Source organism: Lampris incognitus, chromosome 15 (genome assembly GCF_029633865.1).
Source record: "Lampris incognitus isolate fLamInc1 chromosome 15, fLamInc1.hap2, whole genome shotgun sequence".
In the NCBI taxonomy this organism is placed as follows: domain Eukaryota; kingdom Metazoa; phylum Chordata; class Actinopteri; order Lampriformes; family Lampridae; genus Lampris; species Lampris incognitus.
The window spans coordinates 15961800-15986206 of NC_079225.1; the positions used below are offsets into that span (position 1 = coordinate 15961800).

Here is a 24407-nt window from a genome sequence, read left to right on the forward strand (position 1 = left end):
ACCATATAACATAGCTGGTCTCACTACCATCTTGTAAAACTTCCCTTTAACTCTTGCTGGTACCTTTCTGTCACAAATCACTCCTGACACTCTTCTCCACCCACTCCACCCTGCCTGCACTCTCTTCTTCACCTCTCTTCCACATTCGCCGTTACTTTGGACAGTTGACCCCAAGTATTTAAACTCATCCACCTTCATCACCTCTACTCCTTGCATCCTCACCATTCCACTGTCCTCCCTCTCATTCACGCATAGGTATTCTGTCTTGCTCCTACTGACTTTCATTCCTCTTCTCTCCAGTGCATACCTCCACCTCTCCAGGCTCTCCTCAACCTGCACCCTACTCTCGCTACAGATCACAATGTCCTCCGCGAACATCATAGTCCACGGAGACTCCTGCCTTATCTTGTCCGTCAACCTGTCCATCACCATTGCAAACAAGAAAGGGCTCAGAACTGATCCTTGATGTAATCCCACCTCCACCTTGAACCCATCTGTCATTCCAACTGCACACCTCACCACTGTCAAACTTCCCTCATACATATCCTGCTCCACTCCTACATACTTCTTTGCAAGTCCCGACTTCCTCATACAATACCACACCTCCTCTCTCGGCACCCTGTCATATGCTTTCTCTAAATCTACATTTTTTTATGATTTAAATCTAATTTAAATCATATCACGATATTACAATAACCAAAACCCCAGTGGATCTCTTTAGTCTTGTACTTAGTTATCTTAGGGTATCAATAATATATCGATATATTGACCAGTGGGCGGCACGGTGGCGCGGTGGTTAGCGCGGTCGCCTCACTGCAAGAAGGTTCTGGGCTCGAGTCCCGGGGTAGTCCAACCTTGGGGGGGTCGTCCCGAGTCGTGCTCTGTGTGGAGTTTGCATGTTCTCCTCGTGTCTGTGTGGGTTTCCTCCGGGTGCTCCGGTTTCCTCTCACAGTCCAAACACATGTAGCTCAGGCGAATCGGCCGTACTAAATTGTCCCTAGGGATGTGTGTGTGTGTGTGTGTGTGTGTGTGTGTGTGTGTGTGTGTGTGTGTGTGTGTGTGTGTGTGTGTGTGTGTGTGTGTGTGTGTGTGTGTGTGTGTGTGTGTGTGTGTGTGTGTGAGAGTGATGGCCTGGCGGCCAGTCCAGGGTGTCCCCCCCACCTGCCGCCCAGTGACTGCTGGGATAGGCTCCAGCATCCCCGCGACCCTGAGAGCAGGATAAACGGTTCGGATAATGGATGGATGGATATTGACCAGTGACAGGCGACTCCGGGGTTTCTCCAAAACTGGCAACTGGGTGCGCAATAGCCGTCTCCTTCTCTCTTCCTATTGGCCAAAGCTTTTGATTGACAGCAAATTGGGCCAACGATAAGCATGTATTGTTTCCCACATAAAACGTTTGTCCGCCACGGCAAACTGTCGACAGTCCCTGAATTGACCACTAGATGTCGATATATTCCGCGTAGACGATAATAATGACACACGCAGGCGATGACAAACCGCTGACGAATGAGTCGTTGAAATTGTGTTAATTAGATGCAATACGTACTTTTAGGATTTGTAGCTACCACTTAGCTTGAAGAACATTCAGAACAGTTCTGTTTAGCCTAGCGGACAAAGAGGCAAATTAAGGCCATTATACCTGTTTTCTGAGGGTAAATTATAGCTCCAGGATCTTAGCGAGAGGCCTCATGAATAGTTGGATTAGTGTTGGTATCAGTATATAGGGCACACAGTAGTTGCCCCTGTAGCCTGGACATATATGCACTTATGTGAAATACCTCTAAGGAGGGTTTTATCACAATGTTACGTGCCAAAGGCCTTTTATCATTTCATAATCAACATTTTTGAATGTGCATGTAAAACAGATGTTGGGCAATCTAGTTATAGTCAAGTTAGTTATAGTTAAGTTTGCAGATGACACCAGAGTCACTGGCCGTATCACCAACAATGACAAGATGGCCTACAGAGACGAGATTGAGCACCTCACAATCATGGTGTACTACCAACAATCTTGTCCTTAATGTGCAGAAGACAAAGGAGCTGATTGTGGACTTAAGGAGGTCTAGAAGCTGCAGCCGCTCCCCCATACACATCAATGGGGTGGAAGTGGAACGTGTTTCCAGCTTTAAATTCCTTGGAGTCCACATCAGCGAGGACCTTTAGTGGACATTAAACACCCAGGCCCTTGTGAAAAAGGCCCAACAACCATTTCCTGAGGAGGCTGAGGAGCACCCGCCTACCCCCCAAAATTCTCACCAACTTCTACCACTGCACCATAGAGAGCATCCTGACTAGCTGCATCTCAGTGTGGTACAGCAACTGCATATCAGTAGACCGGAAAGCTCTGCAGCCGATCGTCAAGGCGGCCCAGCATATCACCGGTACCCAGCTCCCAGCCATAAAAGACATTTATCACAAACGCTGCCTTCGAAGGGGTCTGAGCATCAGCAGAGATCCCACCCACCCCAACCATGGACTGTTCTCCCCGCTGTGCTCTGGGAGGCGCTACAGGAGCCTCAGAGCCCGCACTACCAGGCTCAAAAACAGCTTCTTTTCCCAAGCTGTTGCCCACCTGAACCTGGCTACCCACTGAATGTCTGTAGATATTTTTAAATATTTTGTACTCCAGCTCTCTTTTAACTTATTTTTAGCTTTTGGTCTTCATGTGTGTATATCTTATATTGTGTTTGCTGTGTTTGTCTGTGTCTGTCTTGCACTGTTTGGTGAAGCCACAGCCCTCATTTCATTTTTAACATGTGCCTGCACATTGTTTTTAATGACAATAAACTGAATTGAATTGAATTGAATCTCACCGAACAACAACACCTTTTGCCTGACAGGTTGGGGGAGCATTAGGGACTCTTTTGAATCCTCCCCTTTCTTGAAGAGGACTATATTTAGGTCCGGTATCATGGAAGCAACAGAGTGTGTTGCTGTGCTGCCATCTGAGGTTGGCTGGAGATTGTATATGACCACTAATATTTCCCCCCCCGGCAAATAAAGGAACTAAAATTTACAGGAAAGAGTGAAAGGATACTGCTTCTTTTGCCTGTTTTGCAAGTTGCTTCTGAAAATAAGGAAGGATCTCCCGGTTTCACGTTTTGCAATAAGAAAGCTGCCCTGTCGAACGAGCTTGTCAAAAGCTGAGGCACCGGCTGATCAGAGAGGAGAACCACACAGACGAGATGGCCGTTGTGGAGGACACACCGGTGAAAGTGGTCTTGGAGACTCAAGCATCACTTGGGCCAGATGATAAAGTTGACTACTCCTCTCTTGGTAGCAACTCTATCTATACTGCCATTCTAAGCAGAAATGATGCTGTCAAAGATGCCAAGCGTCTCAAGACCTTTTTGGAACTGCGAGACAAATATGTACTCAAGAAGGTGTTGTTCGAAGATCCCTTGTTCCCTGCAAATGATTCCTCTCTCTACTTCAATCGTAGATTCCCGATGAATTTTGAATGGAAGCGTCCTTCGGTGAGTGTGTCTGGAGGCAAACTCCAGCTAGTAAATGTAAATAATTTGTACAGAGGGAGAATAAATCCTACACTACATCTCACAAATGCATGCTTAATGCCGTGTTTGAAGCTCGAGTTATTTTTCATGGCTTACAGGAGACCCTTTTCCTAACGCACTCATGCTTATCTCATGACTTCTTGCAGTATATGCAGAGTCTATGCACAGCGTGAAGCTGATATGGCTGCATGTTTGTGGGTACATAGCTTAGCTTTCAGCCTCTGCAATCACGGGCAGCTGACGCGCAACTCTGCTGGGCTCTTGCTCAGCGGTGTGGGTGAATGTGGTCAGAGCAAGGCGGGGGATTTAGGAAAACACACTTCTCAGATTGTCATGCTTGCTACAGTCTTGGATAGTGTTTCAGGGCTCTTTCCGGAACATCTTACTTGCAAAGACTCACACAGTCTTGATTGTAGGTTTTCAAGAAATCTCGACCTCCATCTCATTTCAATATGTAGGGAGAGTCATCCTTATTCTCAAAGCCTGCCAACAAACTAACAGTTATAAATAGAGGCACAGACAAACTGACACACAGCACATAGTATGTCACCTTATTTAGATGTAATTGCAATTTGGAAAAAAACAGCAACATTATAATGGCATTTTATCTTCTGACTTACGTTTGCATGATTTGAGTTCTAGGGAAATTTGAAATTCAGTGATATAAATTGTATGTGCATGTGCTAGTAATTTCATTTACAGACAAGTAAAGACTGAAATTTTAAGATCATTCCATATCTCATTTTCAAAGGATTTCCCTGCACAACATTCAAATATTTATTGAAAATTGCATATTGATTGCTGTCTAATGGGATGAATTAGATTCTATTCGAACTACTTAGCGGGGATCAGTGCAGCAGCATATGTATCTCGCTGCTGGGTCATTGGGAGGGCACCCTCTAAATTTGGAAAATGAGGTTGCAGTTTTAAAGCCTCCCCCCCGGGGTGTCTTGTGATGGGGAAATGGCTACTTCCTTGCCTCTGACTTCCCACTGCCGTGGATCCAAGAAACGGCTGCACACACTGTGTTAATCTGCGCTAATGGAAATGATAAGTCAAATAAAAGTGGCCATAAAAACTGCCGATAAATCACACTGTATAACTTTGGCACTTTTTTAAAGTACACTTTAAAGAAATGGGAAAATTGTCAAATAAGGCAGGATTTTTTTGCAGCCTTGGACAAAATCGTTCACTCGATTTCACCCAACCCAGACTAACACCATCCTCCTGTCTTTTGCAGTGGTACCTTATAACTGTGGTCATTGTTAGTCTTGATTGAGAAGCACTTAGTGATTTTTTAAAGTACAATATAATTGTTATTGGTATTGTTATTAACACTGATCTTTTAATTGTTGTCATTATTGCAGCACAGTGGTCCAGTGGTTAGCACTGTTGTCTCACCGCAAAAAGGTCCTGGGTTCGAACACCAGGCCATCCCAGGTCCTTTCTGTGTGGAGTTTGCATGTTCTCCACATGTCTGCATGGGTTTTCTCCTGGTGCTCCAGTTTCCTCCCACCACCAAAAAGACATGCATCTTAGGGTTAATACTCCTGTCTGTGCCCCTGAGCAAGGCAATGGAAAGAAGAACTGGAGTTGGTCCCCGGATGCTGCAGCTGCCCACTGCTCCAATACAATAGGATGGGTTAAATGCAGAGAACACATTCACTGTAAGAATGCATTCATTATTCAAATCGCTTATCCCAACCAGGGTGGCGGGATGCTGGAGCCTATCCCAGCAGTCACGGGGTGGCAGGCGGGGAGACACCCTGTACAGGCTGCCAGTCCATCACAGGGCCAATACACACACACACACACACACACACACACACACACACACACACACACACACACACACACACACACACACACACACACACACACACACACACACATTCACATCTAGGGATAATTTTAGTATGGCTGATTCACCTGACCTACATGTCTTTGGAGTGTGGGAGGAAACCGGAGCACCCGGAGGAAACCCACGGAGACACGGGGAGAACATGCAAACTCCACACAGAGGATGACCCGGGATGACCCCCAAGGTTGGACTACCCTGGGGTTCGAACCCAGGACCTTCTTGCTGTGAGGTGACTGCACTAACTACTGTGCCACCGTGCTGCCCTGTAAGAATACATTGACAAAATAACGTGGCTTTCATTCATTTTCATTTATTGTTATTGTCAGTAGTGGTAGTTGCAGCAGTACCCACATTGTTGTCATTTAGACCTTATTTATGGGCACATGGCATGTGCCCATCAGAATCAGAATCAGAATGTTAGGGTTATTTCATTTCATGCACTTGCGTACATGAAATGAAATGAAACACCATTTCCCCCAGCCCACGGCAGTGCGACACAAAGACAAAAACACATATCCAAAAACTACAAGAACTACAAGAACATATATAAACAAACAAACACATAACTAAACTAGCTAAACAAAAAAAAATTTTTTCTAGGAGAACAAACGCCAGCCAGGATGACTGTCAGAACTGCTGGTCTGCATGGGCTAGCAGTTAGCTTAGCCTGCCCCGCTTCCGCGTCCTGTCAGACCGCCCTCGGTGTTTCCTCTTCGGGCACCGCTCCAGTCAGGGCCATGGTCCTTGGTCCCACAGGACGCAGCAGATCAAGCTCCCTCAGTCAATCCAATGCCAGCTCTCCTAGCCAGACACCTTCGACACACCTCCCCGCACTCCACACGATGACACTAAAAACACAGTCAAGGCTAGGCAAGGCTGCCACCAGACTGCCCTCAGGGTTATCAGAACTGCCGGTCTGCATGGGCTAGCAGTTAGCTTAGCCTGCCCCGCTTCTGTGTCCTGTCAGACCGCCCTCAGTGTTACCTCTTTGGGTGCAGCTCCGGGCAGGGCCGTGGTCCCTCAGCCCACAAGACGCAGCAGACCAAGCTCTCCCAGCCATCAAAGGAAGACAAACTTAGACACAGATGTGGACAAAGACACTGCATGGACGGTACTGGGTGAGGCCGCCATAAACATGAATTCGTGCCGCCATCTTCCCACACCAGTACTGGGTGAGGCCGCTGCAAGCATGAATTTGCGCCCATAGATAATGTCTAAATTAAACAAGGCCTTAAACAAGTTCTGCGGGGTGTAAACTAACCGTACATCTCTCAGTACTTAATTTGAAACTGATCCAGCCAATTAAGTAATCACCATAAATTCCTGGTAATAAGTACAACAGTCTACATATAACGCAGTTTAAACTGGCTGAGATGCAGAATGCCTAAAGGGGAAGTAATCCATGCCTTAAGAGATTTAGCTATCAGGTGAAAGGTTCCCAGCATTCAACACAACATTATCGCTCATCCAGGAGTCTCAGGGGGTCGTGACCTCAGCTGACTGGTAACAGCTGTCTCTGTGTTGATGACTGATGGGGTTTCATGGTCCTAACTCCCAGGCACTCTTCAGCCAAGAACAACAAATCCATCCAACCTGCATTCAGCCGCAGGGTTAAGTCTGCACCATGTCAATCATCTCAAGTGCAGATTTGTAAATACAATTTAGAAGAAATATCTTTTCCTTTTCCCCATAGTGAGTTTCCATCTTTCTGTTCTTAAATTAAAAAAAAGGGATTATTTGTAATGTGGAAAATTCACAACACGTGCAGATTTTCAGAGTCATGCACATGAAACCACACACCTTGCTATCAGACAAATGAGCCTTTCAAATGGCATTAATGGATATTCAGTACAGTGGGCATGGTTGTCTGAGTAAGGGTGATGTACAATTTCATCTTTAGGTGATCGAAAGGGATCACATTAATGGTGGTATAAGCAAATTCACTTGGTACTTTTTTTGTCCAGTATTTTGACTTTGCACATGGCCCTCTCAAAAGATTGTGTCTGAAGGCTTTGTGATCAAATCACTGTCAGCCGTGTGTTGTTGTTTTTATGTTTGAATCACCATCACATGAACATCCATCCTCTGTACAGCCCCAACAGGACCCCTTATAGAATCAACCCACCTCGGTCGGTCGATTGATTGATTGATTGATTGATTGATTGATTGATTGCAGTTAGGCTTGTCCAGCCCAGTGTCCCTATACATTCATTCACAAAAGATTTTTTTTCTTCTCTTTGTCTGGCATGCCATCTTGCATATTAGAAAACAGTAATGTTGTCACAAGGAAATAATCACTCTGACTTAAAATACTTGTTTACAGTATGACTGTGCAGTCTGTCAGTATGTTTGAAGATTTAGATGTAGAAAAAGTTAATTTTGTTTGTTGTAATACCCTATGTATTCTAGTAATGTGACAAGGGTTTGTGTAATAGTAATAATATGTCACCTAAACTCAAACTGTATTTACAATATTCCCAAACAATCTCTGTTTCATTTTGCAGGAAATATGTGAGAATCCCCAATTTATCATCGATGGAGCCAGTAGAACAGACATCTGTCAAGGAAAACTGGGTAATTGTTTTCCAATCAACTCTCGCAAAAATATTTTAGTTAATCTGAATTGCAGTATGATACCTGAATACTTTGATTTTAAAAACCATACTGTTAGCTTTGCTTGTGCAGGAATAGACATATTGTGGATATTACTGCCACTGTTTATTCACATTACCCACTGTTAAAAAAAACAAAACCTATTTAGACCTTAACTTCTTAACTGGATTTGTAGAGTTTGTTAAGGATTTTTTCACTATCGTCTGTGCTGATAGAGGCTGGTAATAACAACCTCTATTTTTAGTAAGACAAGATGTAATATAACAATAGCTGAGAAGATATTGGGCCCAAAAAAACATTTATAGTGTAGTGAGACACTATATGTACAGCATTAGGCCTAAGGAAAGCCTTTATTTATTTATTTTTTTAAACTTTTTATCCTTTTCCAGATATTCTGTAGATTCAGTGACCTGAAAAATAGAAACCCTGCCCCTGCAGAAGAAGCGGGCTCTCCCTTGCCATTTGCATACATGTCACTACATAAACAGGTGTATGCAATTGCAACTCCGTTTCCATACTTGCTTTGCATGTGAATGGATTACAGTGAATGGGCTAAAACGTTATCTAACAGGCGTTGTAAAAGGTGTGATCATGGGTGACAGGATGGCAGGTTTGAGCATCGCCAAGAGCATAGAGTTGTTGGGGCTTTCAAAGGCAGTAATCTCAAAAATGTACAATGAATAGACCAGACCATAAGACACCTTGTTAAAAATTGTTGATTTGCTATGGTGGGAGGTGGCCCTTGGTAGATGAACATTGGACACAGTGGGTAGCTCCAGCCATGACAAGTAATCCCCAGTCCAGTAAGACAGTTAACATCACAATATATTTGTGGGGAACAACAACCAATTTCAGAACACACAATGTGTCACACTCTTGCTTGTAATAATAATAATAATAATAATTATAATAATTTTAATTATATAGCACTTTTCTAAAACAATGTTACAAAGGGCTTCACAAAAAACAACAACAGATAAAACCAGACAAAGCAAAAATAAGAGTAAGATCAAATAAGAGTAAAAATAAAAACAGTATAAATAAAAACAAATATCAAACATTTGTAAAAGCTTTCATAAAAGGAAAAGTTTTGAGATGAGATTTAAAAGAAGCTAGAGACTTAGTTCGTCTTAGCTAAACAGGAAGAGAGTTCCATAGCGTGGGGGCTCTAACAGCAAAAGACTTATCACCCTTTGTAACAAACTGAGACCTGGGAATAACTAGCAGGGCTCTATCTGCAGACCTTAGTGGTTGAGGAGGGACATACAAAGTCAATAAATCACAAATGTATAAAGGATCAAGACCATTTAAAGCCTTAAAAGTGAGCAGTAAAATGTTAAAATCAATTCGAAATATAACAGGGAGCCAGTGTAGGGAGGCAAGCACAGGAGTGATATATGATCATGTCTCCTTGTCCCGGTAATGAGCCAAGCAGCGGCATTTTGTACCAACTGCAGACAGTGGAGGGAGTCCTTGCTGATACCAGAATAAAGTGAATTACAGTAGTCAAGCCGAGAATAGATAAAAGCGTGTACAACTTTTTGCAAATCGGTAACTGATAAAAATGACCTAATTTTGGAGATTAGCTTGAGCTGGAAAAAGCATGACTGAACAACATGTTTAATTTGATTATCAAAACCAATGTTAGCATCAAATATTACCCTAAGATTCCGAGCAGCCTGCTTAAGACTACCTGACAGACCACCAAGATTAGTAGCAAACAGGCTGATGGATTTTTCGGGACCGAACAGAATGACCTCCGACTTATCATTACTAAATTTAAGAAAAAATGTGGACATCCAGGATTTAATGTCAGTGAGGCAAGTTGTGAGATTTAATAGGGTGCTAGGATCTGTGGGTTTTAGTGGCATGTATAACTGAGTGTCGTCAGCAAAAATGGTAGAGCACATCGTGATTTTGAATGACCTGGCCAGAAAAGAGAAGGGGGCCAAGAACTGAGCCTTGGGGGACACCACAACTCAACTGAGCCACCGAGGAGGTAGTGTTACCCAGAACCACAGAAAAAGTTCTGTTGGTGAGGTAAGAGCGTAATAAGTTAAGAGCCGAGCCCTTGATGCCAACCCAAATCTTTAAGCGATGTAAGAGGATGTTGTGATCAACCATGCCAAAGGCAGCACTTAAGTCTGAAAGAACTAAAATCGAGCAGTCACCTCTGTCTGCATTCAGCAGTAGATCATTAGTGACCTTAACTAGAGCTGTCTCAGTACTATGAAGTGCTCTAAAACCATACTGGAAACTATTAAAAACAGTATTAGTGTCCATAAAAGAAATCAACAGAAGAAATTACTCTCTCCAGAACCTTAGATAAAAAAGACAATTTGGAGATTGGCCTGTAGTTACTTAGGGTTGGTGGGTCTAAATTAGGTTTCTTCAGCAATGGATGTATGATGGTATGCTTAAAACTGTCTGGAAAAGAACCAGAGGCCAGAGAATAATTAACAATTTGCAGAATATTTCTACTTGCAGAATACTCCTCACTGTCAAGTGAAACCACACACCCGATTTCTACTATCAGCCCCGTGGCTGGTAGTAGAAAATACCTCCTTGAGTAGCTTAGTGGAAATTATGTCTAGGATGCAGGAGGAGGAGCTCATATTGGAGACTGTAGTCTCCAACACTGAAATTGTAATTGGATGAAATTGGGTGAAAGAGGCAGAATTAACATGGGAATGGGATGAAAAAAGCCTGGCTGGATTTGGGACCTAATATTTTCCACCTTTTTTACAAAATGAATGAGAAATTTTTTGGACAACTCAACATCAGGTTCAACAGGTGAAATGGGGGGACCATTAATGACAGAATCAATTACCCTGAAGAGAACTTAAGGATTGTGGTTATTTCTCAATGTTAGTTCAGAGAAGTACGCTGATCTCGCATCCTTAACTGCCTTCTGGCAAATTAACATTTGGTTTTTAAGGGTGTTATGTGCAAATTCGGACTTGTTGAACTTCCATTGTCATTCTGTTTTTCTACAAAGTCTTCTAAGGGCACGGTTGTGATCATTCAGCCAGGGGAGGTTATTTAATTTTCATTTCCTAGTTTTAAATGGTGCAATTTGGTCGAGGATGGCACTCATCATTGAATGAATTTAATAGTGCATCTGGACTGAGGGGGGATAAAGAGGGATTCAAGGATGATGAATTAAAAGCACCACAGAATTTAACTGCAGAACCAGCGTTGAGAATGCGAGAGCATGTTTTAGGATAATGACTAGGAATAGTGGGCTGTAGGGACTCTGAGAATGAAATTTCTTGTAGTCAATCCAGGCTGTGCTCAGGTTGGTCTGTCTGGTCTTAGAGTCTTGGGTGACTGTTCTATCAACATGTAGCTGATACTTTGACCTTCTGGTGTTGTTCCCAATTCCTTTCTGAGTTTTGCTCATGTATTGACTCATGTGCCCATTCAGCTTAGCTGCTATGATGCCTGACAGGACCTTCCATGTTGTGGAGAGTCAGGTTATTGGCTGGTAGTTTGAAGGTGTACCCTGGTGGGGATCCTTCCTGGTCAGTAGTGTTCGCCACTGTGTTAGCAGCTGGTTCAACTGTGTCTCAGGCACTCATGGAGTGCTGTTAGCTTCTTCAGCCAGTAGGCGTGAATCATGTCAGGGCCTGGTGCAGTCCAACTCTTCAAGTTTGAAACTCATCATTGGATGTCAAGCCACGCTGATATGATGATCAGCCAGTAGGCGTGAATCAAGTCAGGGCCTGGTGCAGTCTAGTGCTTCATGTTTGAGACTCGTAGTTGGATGTCGACCACACTGATGATAACTGGTTCTTGTTCTGAATCATTGCTGTGGTATGCTCTTAGGTACACCAGCCACTGGGCATTGGCGTTGTGTGATGACTGCTTTTCCCTATATCCTTCCAGTATTGCTCAGTCTCTGCTCTGGGTGGGTCTGATGTTGTTCCCTTTTTACTCTGCAGCTGGGAATACACTTTTTTATGGTTCTTTGAGGAACAGGCTATTTACTCTTTTGGCTTCTGCTTCTCTAGTGTATCTCTTCAGCCTAGTGGCCAGACGTGTGAGACTTTGTTTGGCAGTTTCCAGGGCCTCACCTATGGACATCTTGCTGTACATCTTCAACCGGGGCTTGTCTTTCATCACACCTTTCTGCATCTCTGTTAACTGGCTAACATCTCTCTGTACTGCTTAGATCTTGGCTTCCAGCCTTCTCTTCCATGGAGGTACTGTAATATATATATATATATATATATATATATATATATATATATATATATATATATATATATATATTATTACAGTACCCTCAAAGGTGTTGCCCTATGTGTATTAATATATAATGTGATATATATATCCCATTAATACATGTAGAGCAACACCTTCATGCCAGAGCATACCGTCATTTGTAGCAGACCAGGTTTGTTCATTCTTGGCCATCATGTACCCCATGGGGATGATGGGTACTTTGAACAAGATAATGCCCCCTGTCATATTTCAAGACTCACCAAGAATGGTTCAAGGGACATTCGGGTGAAATGACATTAATGGCATGACCACCACAATCCTCTCTAGGGTGAGCTCAAATGTAGTCTCAATAGAAGGGAACATCCACTTCTCAACCTTTGGCATTTGCATAAAGCACTGGTGTCCGCATGGTCAGCTTTTACACAGGGATGCTATAGGACCCTTACCGAGTCACTGACACGACATGTGGCAGCTGTTATCAGGGCCAAAGGTGATCCAGTGCAGTACTGGAAGGGGGTTTCAATTTTTCTGGTCACTGAGTGTGTATTTCACAAACTTTTGCAGTCCTGGTGACAATGATATATTTTCCATTTGAAGAGGGCACATCTGAAACGCTAATATTTTAGACAAAAACTGTAATGAAATAAAAAGTTAAACTCCTTTATTCATCATCTCTATGGTATATTATATTCAGTCTGTTATTTTTTTGTGGCCACATATATACTGTAATTAATTTTGATTATGTGCCATGATGAGTCAGTTTGTCAGCCTAGTGTCGCTTCTCTAAAACGTAGGACATTATTTTGGTGCAAAGTTTCCAAGATTTGTTCACACCTTTGTAGGAAACCTTTATCGTGCGTACACATGGCAGCTTTTAGTGAATTTTTGCCACGTCTACACTAAAGCCGGGTGGCTCGGAGAATTGTGTCAGAATTAGATCCAGATAAGATAGCTAAGTATGAGAGCCAATGGTATTTGAGAAAAGCTGAATCAGTTCTGTTGAAAGACATTGGCAGTGGTGGCAGTGGCATCATACTGCCAAGGAAATGTGCAGTGGAAAGCGAGTGCATCCATCCAGGCCTGGATTCCCTTTCGATGAGTGGCACTTGGAGTGGGGTTTAATCTATTCCAACCATGTACATAGATATGGACTGATAGGATTAGATCATGCTATGCCCTTTCATAACTCGCCAAACTCGGTGTTGACAGGTGATTGCTGGCTGCTGGCTGCCATTGCCTGTCTTACCCTGAATGAGAAGCTGTTGTACCGAGTTATCCCTCCAGACCAGAGCTTTACAAAGAACTATGCTGGCATCTTCCATTTCCAGGTATCGCTCTCTCCATCTTTGACCCATTCGTCAAATAAAAAAATGATGAAATACAGCTTCTTTCTACAAACAGATTTGTTTTTTAAATTAGTGGTTTGGTGCCTACCAACACGGGGATCGCCGGTTCGAATCCACTTGTTACCTCCGGCTTGGTCAGGCGTTCCTGCACAAGACACAATTGGCCATGTCTGCGGGTGGGAAGCCGGATGTGGGTATGTGTCCTGGTCGCTGCAGTAGCGCCTCCTCTGGTCGGTCGGGGCGCCTATTCAAGAGGGAGGGGGAACTGGGGGGGGGATAGCGTGACCCCCCCGCGCGCTACGTCCCCCTGGCGAAACTCCTCACTGTCAGGTGGAAAGAAGTGGCTGGCGACTCCACATGTATCGGATGAGACACGTGGTAGTCTGCAGCCCTCCCCGGATCGGCAGAGGGGGTGGAGCAGCGACCGGGGCGGCTCGGAAGAGTGGAGTAATTGGCTTGATACATTTGGTGAGAAAAAGGGGGAAAATCCAAAAATGAAAAAAATTAGTGGTTTGATAATTCACTAGTGTATAAATGTGATCTCAGTGTAATACAAATTTCGGGGGGGGGGGGTCACCAAACACGGCTTGAATTTGTTAATTAATTAATCAATGATCAATTATAAACTAACTGGTTCAGATGCACCTGTAATGTCCATGCTTTGTAGCAATGTTTCTGGTGTTAGTTTTAACGTTTATTCCGGTCACAAGGGGGCGCTCTACTTTAATGTGTCGTATACGTGAGACTTCTTGCTTCACGTTGAGCCCGGAAGTAGCGGGGTGAGCGAGGCGTGTTAGCATGCCATGGCTAGCAGATGCGCTAGCACAGTGTTTCTCAACAGGGGGTCCGCGGACCCCTAGTGGTCCGTGGTGTAATTGCAAGGGGTCCGTGAAAATAAAATATCTTTAAAAAAAAGATCCCATGACATTTATAGAAATAGGATTATTTTACTCAAATGTGACTGAGACCTTTATCTACCTAAACTATAAAGGGTAACAGGACTTTTTTCTCTAATTACATCTGTTTCACAAGTGTAATTTATTGTATTTTAATAAGAGATCTCGCTCCCGTTTGCATTGTTAAAAGTTACTGCATAAAAATTCTGTTGTTACATATATCTGAAAGTTACTGAATACATATTCTGTTTTGTTACATATATCTGAAAGTTACTGAATACATATTCTGTTTTGTTACATATATCTGAAAGTTACTGCATAAGAATTCTGTTTTGTTAACTATATCTAAGTTACAACTGAAAGCTCTTATTTTTGCCCCAAAGAGTGAATAAATGCTATAATGCAATTTAAGATGCAGTTTCTACTGTTTCTATCAAATTGCAACCCCCCTCCCCCAAGATCAGGTGGAGGGGTCCTCAGGGTAGATCAAAAATACGCAGGGGGTCCAGGACCCCAAAAAGGTTGAGAACCACTGCACTAGCAGTTGCGCCGTTGTCGTTATGCAAACGTTTCACTAAAGATCCCAAAACGCAGCTTCATGGTATTTCAGTTATTATTTCAAACTTTACAGGACCAGAAATGTAGTCTTTTATTCCTAAACCAGGCATACACCTGCCACTAATTTTCCCATGATAACTCATTTTCCGTGACTTTCTTCCCATACGCTGCAGTTTTGGCGCTATGGCGAATGGATCGACGTGGTTGTGGATGATCGCATCCCTACGTACAACAACCAGCTCGTGTTTACCAAATCCTTCAGAGACAATGAGTTCTGGAGCGCCCTCTTGGAAAAAGCTTACGCCAAGTAAGACTGATGAATGCTATCACCTGCAAGGAGGAGGTGATGTCCATCATTCCCTCACCTCTGTGTGATGCTGCAAATGCATATAACCTGGTTCAGGTTTCCTGACCCTCGATTTTCTCAGTTAACGACCCCCCCTTCCCCCACACCCCTCCACACACCCCAAAAACGCATCTTTGTGTCTCTTTAAAAAAAGAGGCTGCAGAAACAGTAGGGTCCCTTCTGTACTGTGACCTTGAATGATGGCCTCCCTCCCAGGTTGCACGGCTCCTACGAGGCGCTGAAAGGCGGTAACACCCTGGAGGCCATGGAGGACTTCACGGGGGGCGTGACAGAGTTCTTTGATATACCGGAGGCGCCCAAAGAGCTGTACAAGATCATGAAGAAAGCCCTGGAGAGAGGCTCGCTGATGGGCTGTTCCATAGATGTGAGTGTTGACAGTTTATTGTGTTTTACGTGTGGTTTTGAACATGTGAATTCACTGGAGGTGCAGTAAGTACGCAGAAATAGACCAAGGAATTTTTTTTTTCCAAGAAATTTCTAAATATCTTGCCTCACAAAGAGAGTTTCACAGCACGAGTCAGAAGACAAACAATGAGGGGTTATCCGGGTGGCGTGGCGGTCGATTCCGTTGCCTACCAACACAGGGATCGCAGGTTCGAATCCCCGTGATACCTCCAGCTTGGTCGGCGTCCCTACAGACACAATTGGCCGTGTCTGCGGGTAGGAAGCTGGATGTGAGTATGTGTTCTGGTTGCTGCGCCCCCTCTGGTTAGTCGGGACGCCTATTCAGGGGGGAGGGGGAACTGGGGGGAATAGCGTGATCCTCCCACGCGCTACGTCCCCCTGGCGAAACTCCTCACTGTCAGGTGAAAAGAAGCGGCTGGCGACTCCACATGTATCGGAGGAGGCATGTGGTGGTCTGCAGCCCTCCCCGCATCGGCAGATGGGGTGGAGCAGCGACCGGGATGGCTCTGAAGAGTGGGTTAATTGGCTGTATACAACTGGGGAGAAAAAGGGGGAAAATGAAAAAAAAAATCATAGCAAAGTGTCACCTGTGTCACAATAATGCAGCCGTCACCAACTGTGAAAAAGAGATATATACATTAATGGTATTGTGGATACACGCACTTTCTCAGTAGATAGCCCCTGCCCTGCCCTGACGTCTGATCTCGTCTGGCATCTCTTAGGTCACGTCAATCAGCGAGCTGGAGAGTCGCACTGAACAGGGGCTCGTCAGAGGCCATGCCTACTCCATCATCGCTCTGGAGGAGGTACAACCGAGTGTAAACCTGTCTGCAGGTTTCCTCCTCAGTGTGAGGAAGGGCGTGTTTAACGCTTAATTATTGTTCTTTTTAGTGTGACGTGGTTACAAAGGACACCAAGATTCGCCTGATCCGCATGCGCAATCCCTGGGGCTGGGTGCTGTGGAAGGGACCGTGGAGTCCAAAGTAAGGTTTGAGTCAAGATCTGTAAAACCTTGTGGCTTTTTGTGAGCATCAGTAACAGAGTGTGGCCACATTTTAATCGCAGTTAATTCGGTGTCATACTTCAGAGCTTGTTTTAGCCTGTGATGGAGTGATGGATGCCACATTTGGGAATACAAGAATAGAGAAAAAGTTCAGACAAGAATTTGAGAGTCAGTAAAGGTTGTGCATTGTGATCTTTCCACAGTTCACAAGAGTGGTCCGTCCTCTCCATTGCCGATAAGGACAACTTAAAAAAACAGACGGTTGAGCAAAGTGAGTTCTGGTGGGTGAAACCCTTCCTAATGTCTACCAATCTGCAAGTCCTCGCCATGTTACGTTTTTCTAACGATGTATGAATAACTTCTGTCATCTTTCTCTCCCCCTCCCAGGATGTCCTTCGATGATTTCAGGAAGAACTTCACCAAGCTGGAGATCTGTAATCTCACTCCCGACACGCTGCAGGGTGATGAGAGGCACAGCTGGACCGTGGCTGTCAACGAAGGCCGCTGGGTACGAGGCAGTTCGGCTGGAGGCTGTAGGAACTTCCCAGGTAGGCCTCGTCATTTACTACAATCCCCTTGTTATGATGCTAGCCTCTTTGACTTTTGAAGTTCGCCTATGGGACTCACGCCCTGTTTTTACAGACACATTCTGGACCAACCCTCAGTACCGATTGCGTTTGTACGAAGAGGACGACGACCCTGAGGACGAGCAGGTGGCGTGTACCATGGTGGTGGCTTTGATGCAGAAAGGTCGTCGGAGGGACCGCAGTAAGGGCGCCACTCTCTTTACCATCGGATTTTCCATCTACGAGGTACCCCATCACATGTGCTGTACTCATCAGCTTTTCTCCCAAATGTAAAGAATCTCGTGCACGAAGACCGGAGGTGACGTCACTGATCGCTTCTGCTTTGTTCTTTGCAGGTGCCGCAGGAGGTAGGCTCATCTGGGAGGAGGACGTTAATGTGATGGAAGTCAAAGCTGTTCCAAATTTTGATCTGCTGACTCCCTACAGACACAATTGGCCGTGTCTGTGGGTGTGAAGCCAGATGCGAGTATGTTTCCTGGTTGTTGCACTAGCGCCTCCTCTGGTCAGTTGGGGCGCCTGTTCGGAGGGGGGGGGCCGGGGAGGGAATAGCGTAATCCTCTCACGCGCTACGCCCCCCTGGTGAAACTCCTCACTGTCAGGTGAAAAGGAGCAGCTGGCGACTCCACATGTATCGGAGGAGGCATGTGGTAGTCTGCAGCCCTCCCTGGATTGGCAGAGGGGGTGGAGCAGCGACCGGGACGGCTCAAAAGAGTGGGTTAATTGGCCGGATACAATTGAGGAGAAAATTGGGGAAAAAAATCAACAACAAAAAATGAATGACGTCTCGTATTAGTTTGCAGTACTTACTGTCTTGCTTATGGGGTACCAAACAAAAACACTTCTTTGACATACAGTCTCTGGAGTATGTGTAATTACTCTCCACGAGGGAAACCAATTACTTCTCAATACTGACAGTTTCCGTTTCCATGTAGCATAAAACGTTATTCCTACCCCAAAGCCATCGCTTCTTCCCTGTAACCCGACTACAGCGCTCTTTCCATCCCAGATGCGTGGACGCAACCAACACCTGCAGAAGGACTTTTTCCTGTACACTGCCTCCAAGGCCAAATGCAAGGCCTACGTCAACCTCCGCGAGGTAACGGCGCGATTCCGTTTGCCTCCGGGAGAGTACATCATCATCCCCTCGACCTTTGAACCCCATCAGGAGGGCGAGTTCATTCTCAGGGTCTTTTCTGAGAAGAGGAGCACCTCGGAGTAAGAACCGGGCACCAGCCACACCTGGTGCCGCAGCTGTGGTTCTCCATGGCTGCTGATGAAAATAAAATGGATGCAGAAAATAGCTGAGAGGAATTCTAAAAAGACGTCTCTCCTTTCCTTTCCCAGGGAAGCCGAGACCACGATCGGATCTGACCAAATACAGGTTTGTGACTTGGTCTGTTGTAAGGCTGCACCCTTTCGATGTAGACCGAGACACTTACAGGAGCTTCAATATCTTGTATTAGTCCCCCCACTAATAATCAATCTTAATATTAACGTTTTCTGTTGCAAAGTATTAGTAACAGATCACATTCATTTACAAATGTGTGTTTTACAAAAATAGATTAGGGACTACTTGGTAAGTAGTCCCTAATCCATTTTTGCTAATATCTTTATTATTTTTGCTAATTGTATTATTATTATTATTGTTATTACATTATATATCATAATATATTATATATCATATAAATTTTATTATATTATACATTTATTATTTTTGCTAATCCTAATCTATTTTTGCTAATGGCAAGTAGTACTTGCTATTGCAGTCTCAGCAACATAGATGTGTGCACTGACCCTGTAAAATCATTCAGTTTGTTGTTGCAATGTATGACAGCATGCTCCACATCTCATCACTTCTCCTCTTAATCTCATCCATCTCTCCTTTCCACATGCATATGTCCACATCCATTTCCTGTTCTCCTCATTACGTAAATAACAAACCAGTAAATTTCGGTCTTTCCCTGCACTTGTTTTCCTCCATCTCATCTCACCGCTGTCCTATCTTTCCTCATTTGACGGGGCGGCAGCAAAGCAAGAAAACCGAAAAGGTAACGCATGCGCACGGCACCGCTTTCTGAGCTCTCCATTCCACGCCGCTGCACTTCGTCCTGTGTTTTCTTATCTTTTTCCTCTTCTCCTTTTATTTCTTTTGCCCTTGTCCTAATCCTCCTTAAACCTGGCATCTACCCCCCCCCAACCATCTCCTCTCACCGACCACTGAAACTACCCCGTTTGCCCTCTTCCCTAGCCTATTGTGTTTGTGTCAGACAGAGCACGGGCCAACAAGGAGATCCAACATGACGGCATTCAGGGAGAAAAGAAGAAACGAAAGGTAGGCTTTTCTTGCTCTTTTTCTAAAATAAAAAAATCAAACCAGCGTCGCTGCTACGCAGCACGGCGTGACCTTTGCCCTGTTGTAATTCCCGGAGACCCCACAAGGCAGAAATTCAACTCTAACCGGGTCAAACTGTCGCTGTGAGGAAAACAGCCCCGCTGAACGCTGAACCAAAACCAAGTTTTGAAGGCCAGCTGGTCTCTAGCTGCCCAGCTGCACCTGTCGCCTCCCGGGCCCCTGTGATTACTTATTTATAGTTGGTCTGACGTGGGTGGTTCAATACCGAGTGTGCTGCCCCTCGCTGGAACGATGAGGGAAATGCATCTTATGGTGTCTGATTAACTCTTCTTTATTGATCCCCTTGGGGGAAACTCAGTTCCTGCAAGTTACCCATCCTAGCTGTGGTCTGTGTAGCTAGCAGCAGCGGGCGGCCGCCTTCATGCTGCGCCAGGGGACCAACTCCAGCTCTTTTCCTGTTGCCTTGCTCAGGGGCACAGACAGCAGTATAAACCCTAACATGCATGTCTTTGTGATGGTGGGGGAAACCGGGGCACCCGGAGAAAACCCACCACAGACATGGGGAAAGCATGCAAACTCCACACAGAGGACGACCTGGGATGACCCCCCCCCCAAGGTTGGGCAACCCCGGGGTTCCAGTAAGAGAGATTTGATAGGAAGAAATATAGCTATTCTTTTCACTGCTTCTCATCCTGATGTGGCATATCCACTCCCCTGTGGTCCCACCACTGCACCACCCCCTCAGGGACTGGGAAGGTCAGACGAATCATGCGCGTCCTCCAATACACGTGGAGTCAGAAATATTTCTTGAAATTCTGTCATGAGTTAAAAGGGCTCGAGGAAGGTTTCTGGAAAAAGCCTATCCTCACTGATCGTTTGGTGTTGACATAATGAGCCCCAAATCTGGTCAAAATCTTTATTCATTGTCAGTTATTCCACAGCATGCCAGGCAACACTCCCACAAAGCAACAGATTCAAACTGTGTTTTTTTTTAAAGAGCCCTTAGTTGACCAAATGGTAAAGGTTGAACTTCAGGTTGTTGGAAGCTATTTTTCTTTACCCCTGTACAACGCAATGGACATGTGTTTGTTGCTCAGATGACATTACTGCATTACGGTATATCTGGATATTCTCTCCCATTTGACCGCCAGACAAAACTCCTCCAGACTCCGGAGGAAACCTCGGAGGACAAACAGTTTAGAGCCATTTATGAACAGATTGCCGGTGAGGTGAGTATTAAGCTGGAGTCGATGTAGGGCAGGGCGAACTAGGAAATACAGCACGGAGACCCGCGAGGTCTACTCGAGCTCATATTTGGTAATTTTTTTTTTGTTGCTGTTTTCTCCTCCTCAGGACATGCAGATCTGCGCCAATGAGCTGAAGGTGGTCATGAAGAGGGTACTTGACAAACGTGAGTAAACAACCAGGATTGTTTCAGCCCACCACCTCTACTTGTGTTGCGTGGTCACATGGCTCCGTCTCCTCTCATAGATAATGAAATAAAGACGGAGGGTTTCAGCCTCGAGACGTGTCGAAGTATGATTGCTTTGATGGATGTATCCTTTGACTTGCTAGATGCTAGATGTGTGTGTGTGTGTGTGGGGGGGGGCCTGAAGGGGGTAATGGGGGCAGACAACAAAGCTATCTGGAGGATTTATAGCTTGAACCGCTGTTAACAGAAATACAGGCAGATAAAGAGGGAACAAACTCTGCTCCTGCTTCCCTAAAATAACTCATATTGGGCGTCCGGGTGGTGTGGCGGTCTATTCCGTTGCCTACCAACACGGGGATCGCTGGTTCGAATCCCCGTGTTACCTCCGGCTTGGTCGGGCGTCCCTACAGGCACAATTGGCCGTGTCTGCGGTTGGGAAGCCGGATGTGGGTATGTGTCCTGGTCCCTGCACTAGCGCCTCCTCTGGTCGGTCGAGGCACCTGTTCAGAGGGGAGGGGGAGCTGGGGGGAATAGCGTGATCCTCCCACATGCTACATCCCCCTGGTGAAACTCCCCACTGTCAGGTGAGAAGAAGTGGCTGGCGACTCCACATGTATCGGAAGAGGCCTGGGGTAGTCTGCAGCCCTCCCCGGATCAGCAGAGGGGGTGCAGCAGCGACCAGCACAGCTCGGAAAAGTGGGGTAATTGGCCAGGTACAATTGGAGAGAAAAGGAGGGGGGGGCTGTTATTGCTAGTAGCAAGTAGTGTTTGAGCAAAGAGCTTAACCAGAAATTCAAGGCGATGTGAATGCACAAGTCATGAGAAAAATGTGCACAAAATGTGCGCACAGGAGAACCCTTCTCTGAATATGATGCCGTCCAGAGCAATGCTATGTAGTGCTTTTGCCATGACTGACTCACTCTCAGACTGACGGCACAGGAAAGCTCAACCTGCAAGAGTTCAAACATGTGTGGGGCAAGATCAAACAGTGGCAGGTAGGACACTGTGTTGTACGTTTCCTCTTTGGCCGGATTTTGTCAACTTCATTCCTGCACATATTCAAACGGGTTAGAGGTGGAATGACGGTGTCTTCCTCTTGTGTGAACGCAGCTCATCTTCAAAAGCTACGACCAAGACAAGTCGTGCAGCATCAGCAGCTTTGAGATGAGGAACGCCGTTAATGACGCAGGTGAGCATCCCGGCAGCGGCGCTCCTGTGAGGGCTCCTCCCTTCACTGGAGTTTTCTCCTGGTCTTTACCCCAGGTGTCCACCACAATTGCCATGATTCAATTTCCAGGACCTAACTATGGATTTGTTTTACAAGATTTAGTAATATAAGCTACATAATTTTTAGGAGGTTGCGCTTTGCAATGTTGTGTTTCATTTACAGACTTTTCCATTATTATTTCTTTGTGTTTTAACCAGTTTTACAGATCTGGAATTTGGCCAAACAGATGCTGAGCCTAATGTCTACCTTATCCTCTCCACATTCCAGGGTTTCACCTCAACAACCAGTTATACAACATCATAGCCATGCGCTACGCCGACGAACACCTCAACATAGACTTCGACAGCTTCATCTGCTGCTTCGTGAGGCTGGAGGGCATGTTCAGTAAGTACACACCACATCTGGGTTTGTCAATGCTCAGATGAACAAACCAGGAAATGTTATCATGGTGGCATTAGTCTCACACCAGTTGGTGTGATGCAACTGTTTTGCACGGAAGGCACAAAACCCCCGTTTAGTGGGCCATGAACCAAAAATGCTGTGGTATCTTATTTACCGATGTAATAACAGCCTCTAAGATTTATTAAGTACCTACTACTGCTACTAAGATTACTAAGATTTATTAAGTACAATATGCTTTTTTACATGCCTTTAAATGAGCCACCCTTCTTAAAATTCATCTTAGGAGGGCGTCCGGGTAGTGTAAAAGTCTATTCCGTTGCATACCAACATGGGGATCGCCGGTTCGAATCCCCGTGTTACCTCCGGCTTGGTCGGGCGTCCCTATAGACACAACTGGCCGCGTCTGCGGGTGGGAAGCCGGATGTGAGAATGTGTCAGGTCCCTGCACTAGCGCCTCCTCTGCTTGGTCGGGGCGCCTGTTCTGGGGGGGGGGGGGGTAGCGTGATCCTCCCACGCGCTATGTCCCCCTGGCGAAACTCTTCACTGTCAGGTGAAAAGAAGCGGCTGGTGACTCCACATGTATCGGAGGAGGCACGTGGTGGTCTGAAGCCCTCCCCGGATCGGCAGAGGGGGTGGAGCAGCGAGTGGGAGTGGGGTAATTGGCCAGATACAATTGGGGAGAAAAAAAAAAAGGGGGGGGGATCATCTCAGATGTTTTCGGCGTGGACCAAAATAGATACAGAATAATTTCACTATTTGGGAAACTCTTGGAAGGAAATACCCCGTTGAAAGTCAATTATGACTCATGGACCACAATTTCGACAGCATCTCATATGGCAAGCGTGTGATTATTACGAAAGATTAGAGATTGATGGAGGCTGATGTGAGCACTTACTCTTGCAGGGGCATTTAATGCCTTTGACAAAGACGGAGACGGCATCATCAAGCTCAACGTCTTAGAGGTATGCCCAGTTTTACAATTTCCATTCTATTAAGTGACTGTTCAGTCCTGTGCGGTGCTACATCTACATCTCACCCCCCCCCCCCCCCCCGCCTGTTCTGCTCTCCTTGCAGTGGCTCCAGCTGACGATGTATTCGTAGCCTGCTGACGGTCCCGGTCCACCCTGCAAGCCTTGTGTGCGAGTGCCAAATTTAAAAAAGTGTCTCATACACAAACACTTACTCCAGATTGGTGCAAAAGATGTGACTTACGTAGAAGTTCCTCCTGATAATAAAACAAAAGCGGTTAGGGGATTTTTGTTTTCATTTAATTTCTGTAATATACAACCATTTAGAAGAGTTTTTATCATAACCCAGGAGGCGAATGCTGCAGATTTAATGCTACTGTATGGTTGGTTTGATAAGTCAGTTTTTAGATTTTTTTTTTCCTTAAAGACAATGCTGATCATTTACATCCAACTGGGATCCACAGCGCCAAAGACTTGGAAACCATCAATAAAAAAAGGCTTTCTAAAAATTGTTCTCGTCCTGGACTGTACGGCACTGAGAAGAGCAGCGTTATCTGATGAATCTTAAAATTTGCTTGTGGTTTCGTCACTGTTTTTATGGCGGGGAACGTGGGAGGCAGGCTGATGGGGGGAGCGGAAACAG

At 45.2% G+C, this 24407-nt stretch overlaps 1 protein-coding gene across 2 annotated transcripts; it reads left to right on the forward strand.

Moving 5' to 3' along the window:
* The first annotated feature begins 3164 nt into the window (after positions 1-3164).
* On the forward strand, positions 3165-24318 carry capn3b (calpain 3b). Of its 2 annotated transcripts, XM_056295000.1 has the most exons (23): positions 3165-3479; positions 7884-7953; positions 13429-13547; positions 15193-15326; positions 15582-15750; positions 16514-16597; positions 16683-16774; positions 16998-17075; positions 17182-17342; positions 17437-17606; positions 17717-17728; positions 18388-18596; positions 18726-18762; positions 19409-19429; positions 19630-19713; positions 20886-20963; positions 21088-21145; positions 21226-21290; positions 22093-22161; positions 22277-22355; positions 22662-22778; positions 23700-23758; positions 23871-24318. In XM_056295000.1, the coding sequence occupies exons 1-23, from the start codon at positions 3189-3191 to the stop codon at positions 23895-23897; spliced, it is 2283 nt and encodes a 760-aa protein (XP_056150975.1). In that variant the 5' UTR covers positions 3165-3188; the 3' UTR covers positions 23898-24318. The 2 variants fall into 2 exon arrangements, with proteins under 2 accessions (XP_056150975.1, XP_056150974.1); XM_056294999.1 differs by lacking the exon at positions 19409-19429 and having other exon boundaries at positions 3172-3479.
* Positions 24319-24407: the final 89 nt, after the last annotated feature.

Coding starts and splice junctions, on each gene's coding strand:
- capn3b (XM_056295000.1), top strand. CDS start 3,189: ATGGCCGTTGTGGAGGACACACCGGTGAAAGTGGTCTTGGAGACTCAA. Junction 13,548..15,192: donor CTGGCATCTTCCATTTCCAG/GTATCGCTCTCT, acceptor CATACGCTGCAG/TTTTGGCGCTATGGCGAATG. Junction 20,964..21,087: donor ATGAACAGATTGCCGGTGAG/GTGAGTATTAAG, acceptor TCTCCTCCTCAG/GACATGCAGATCTGCGCCAA.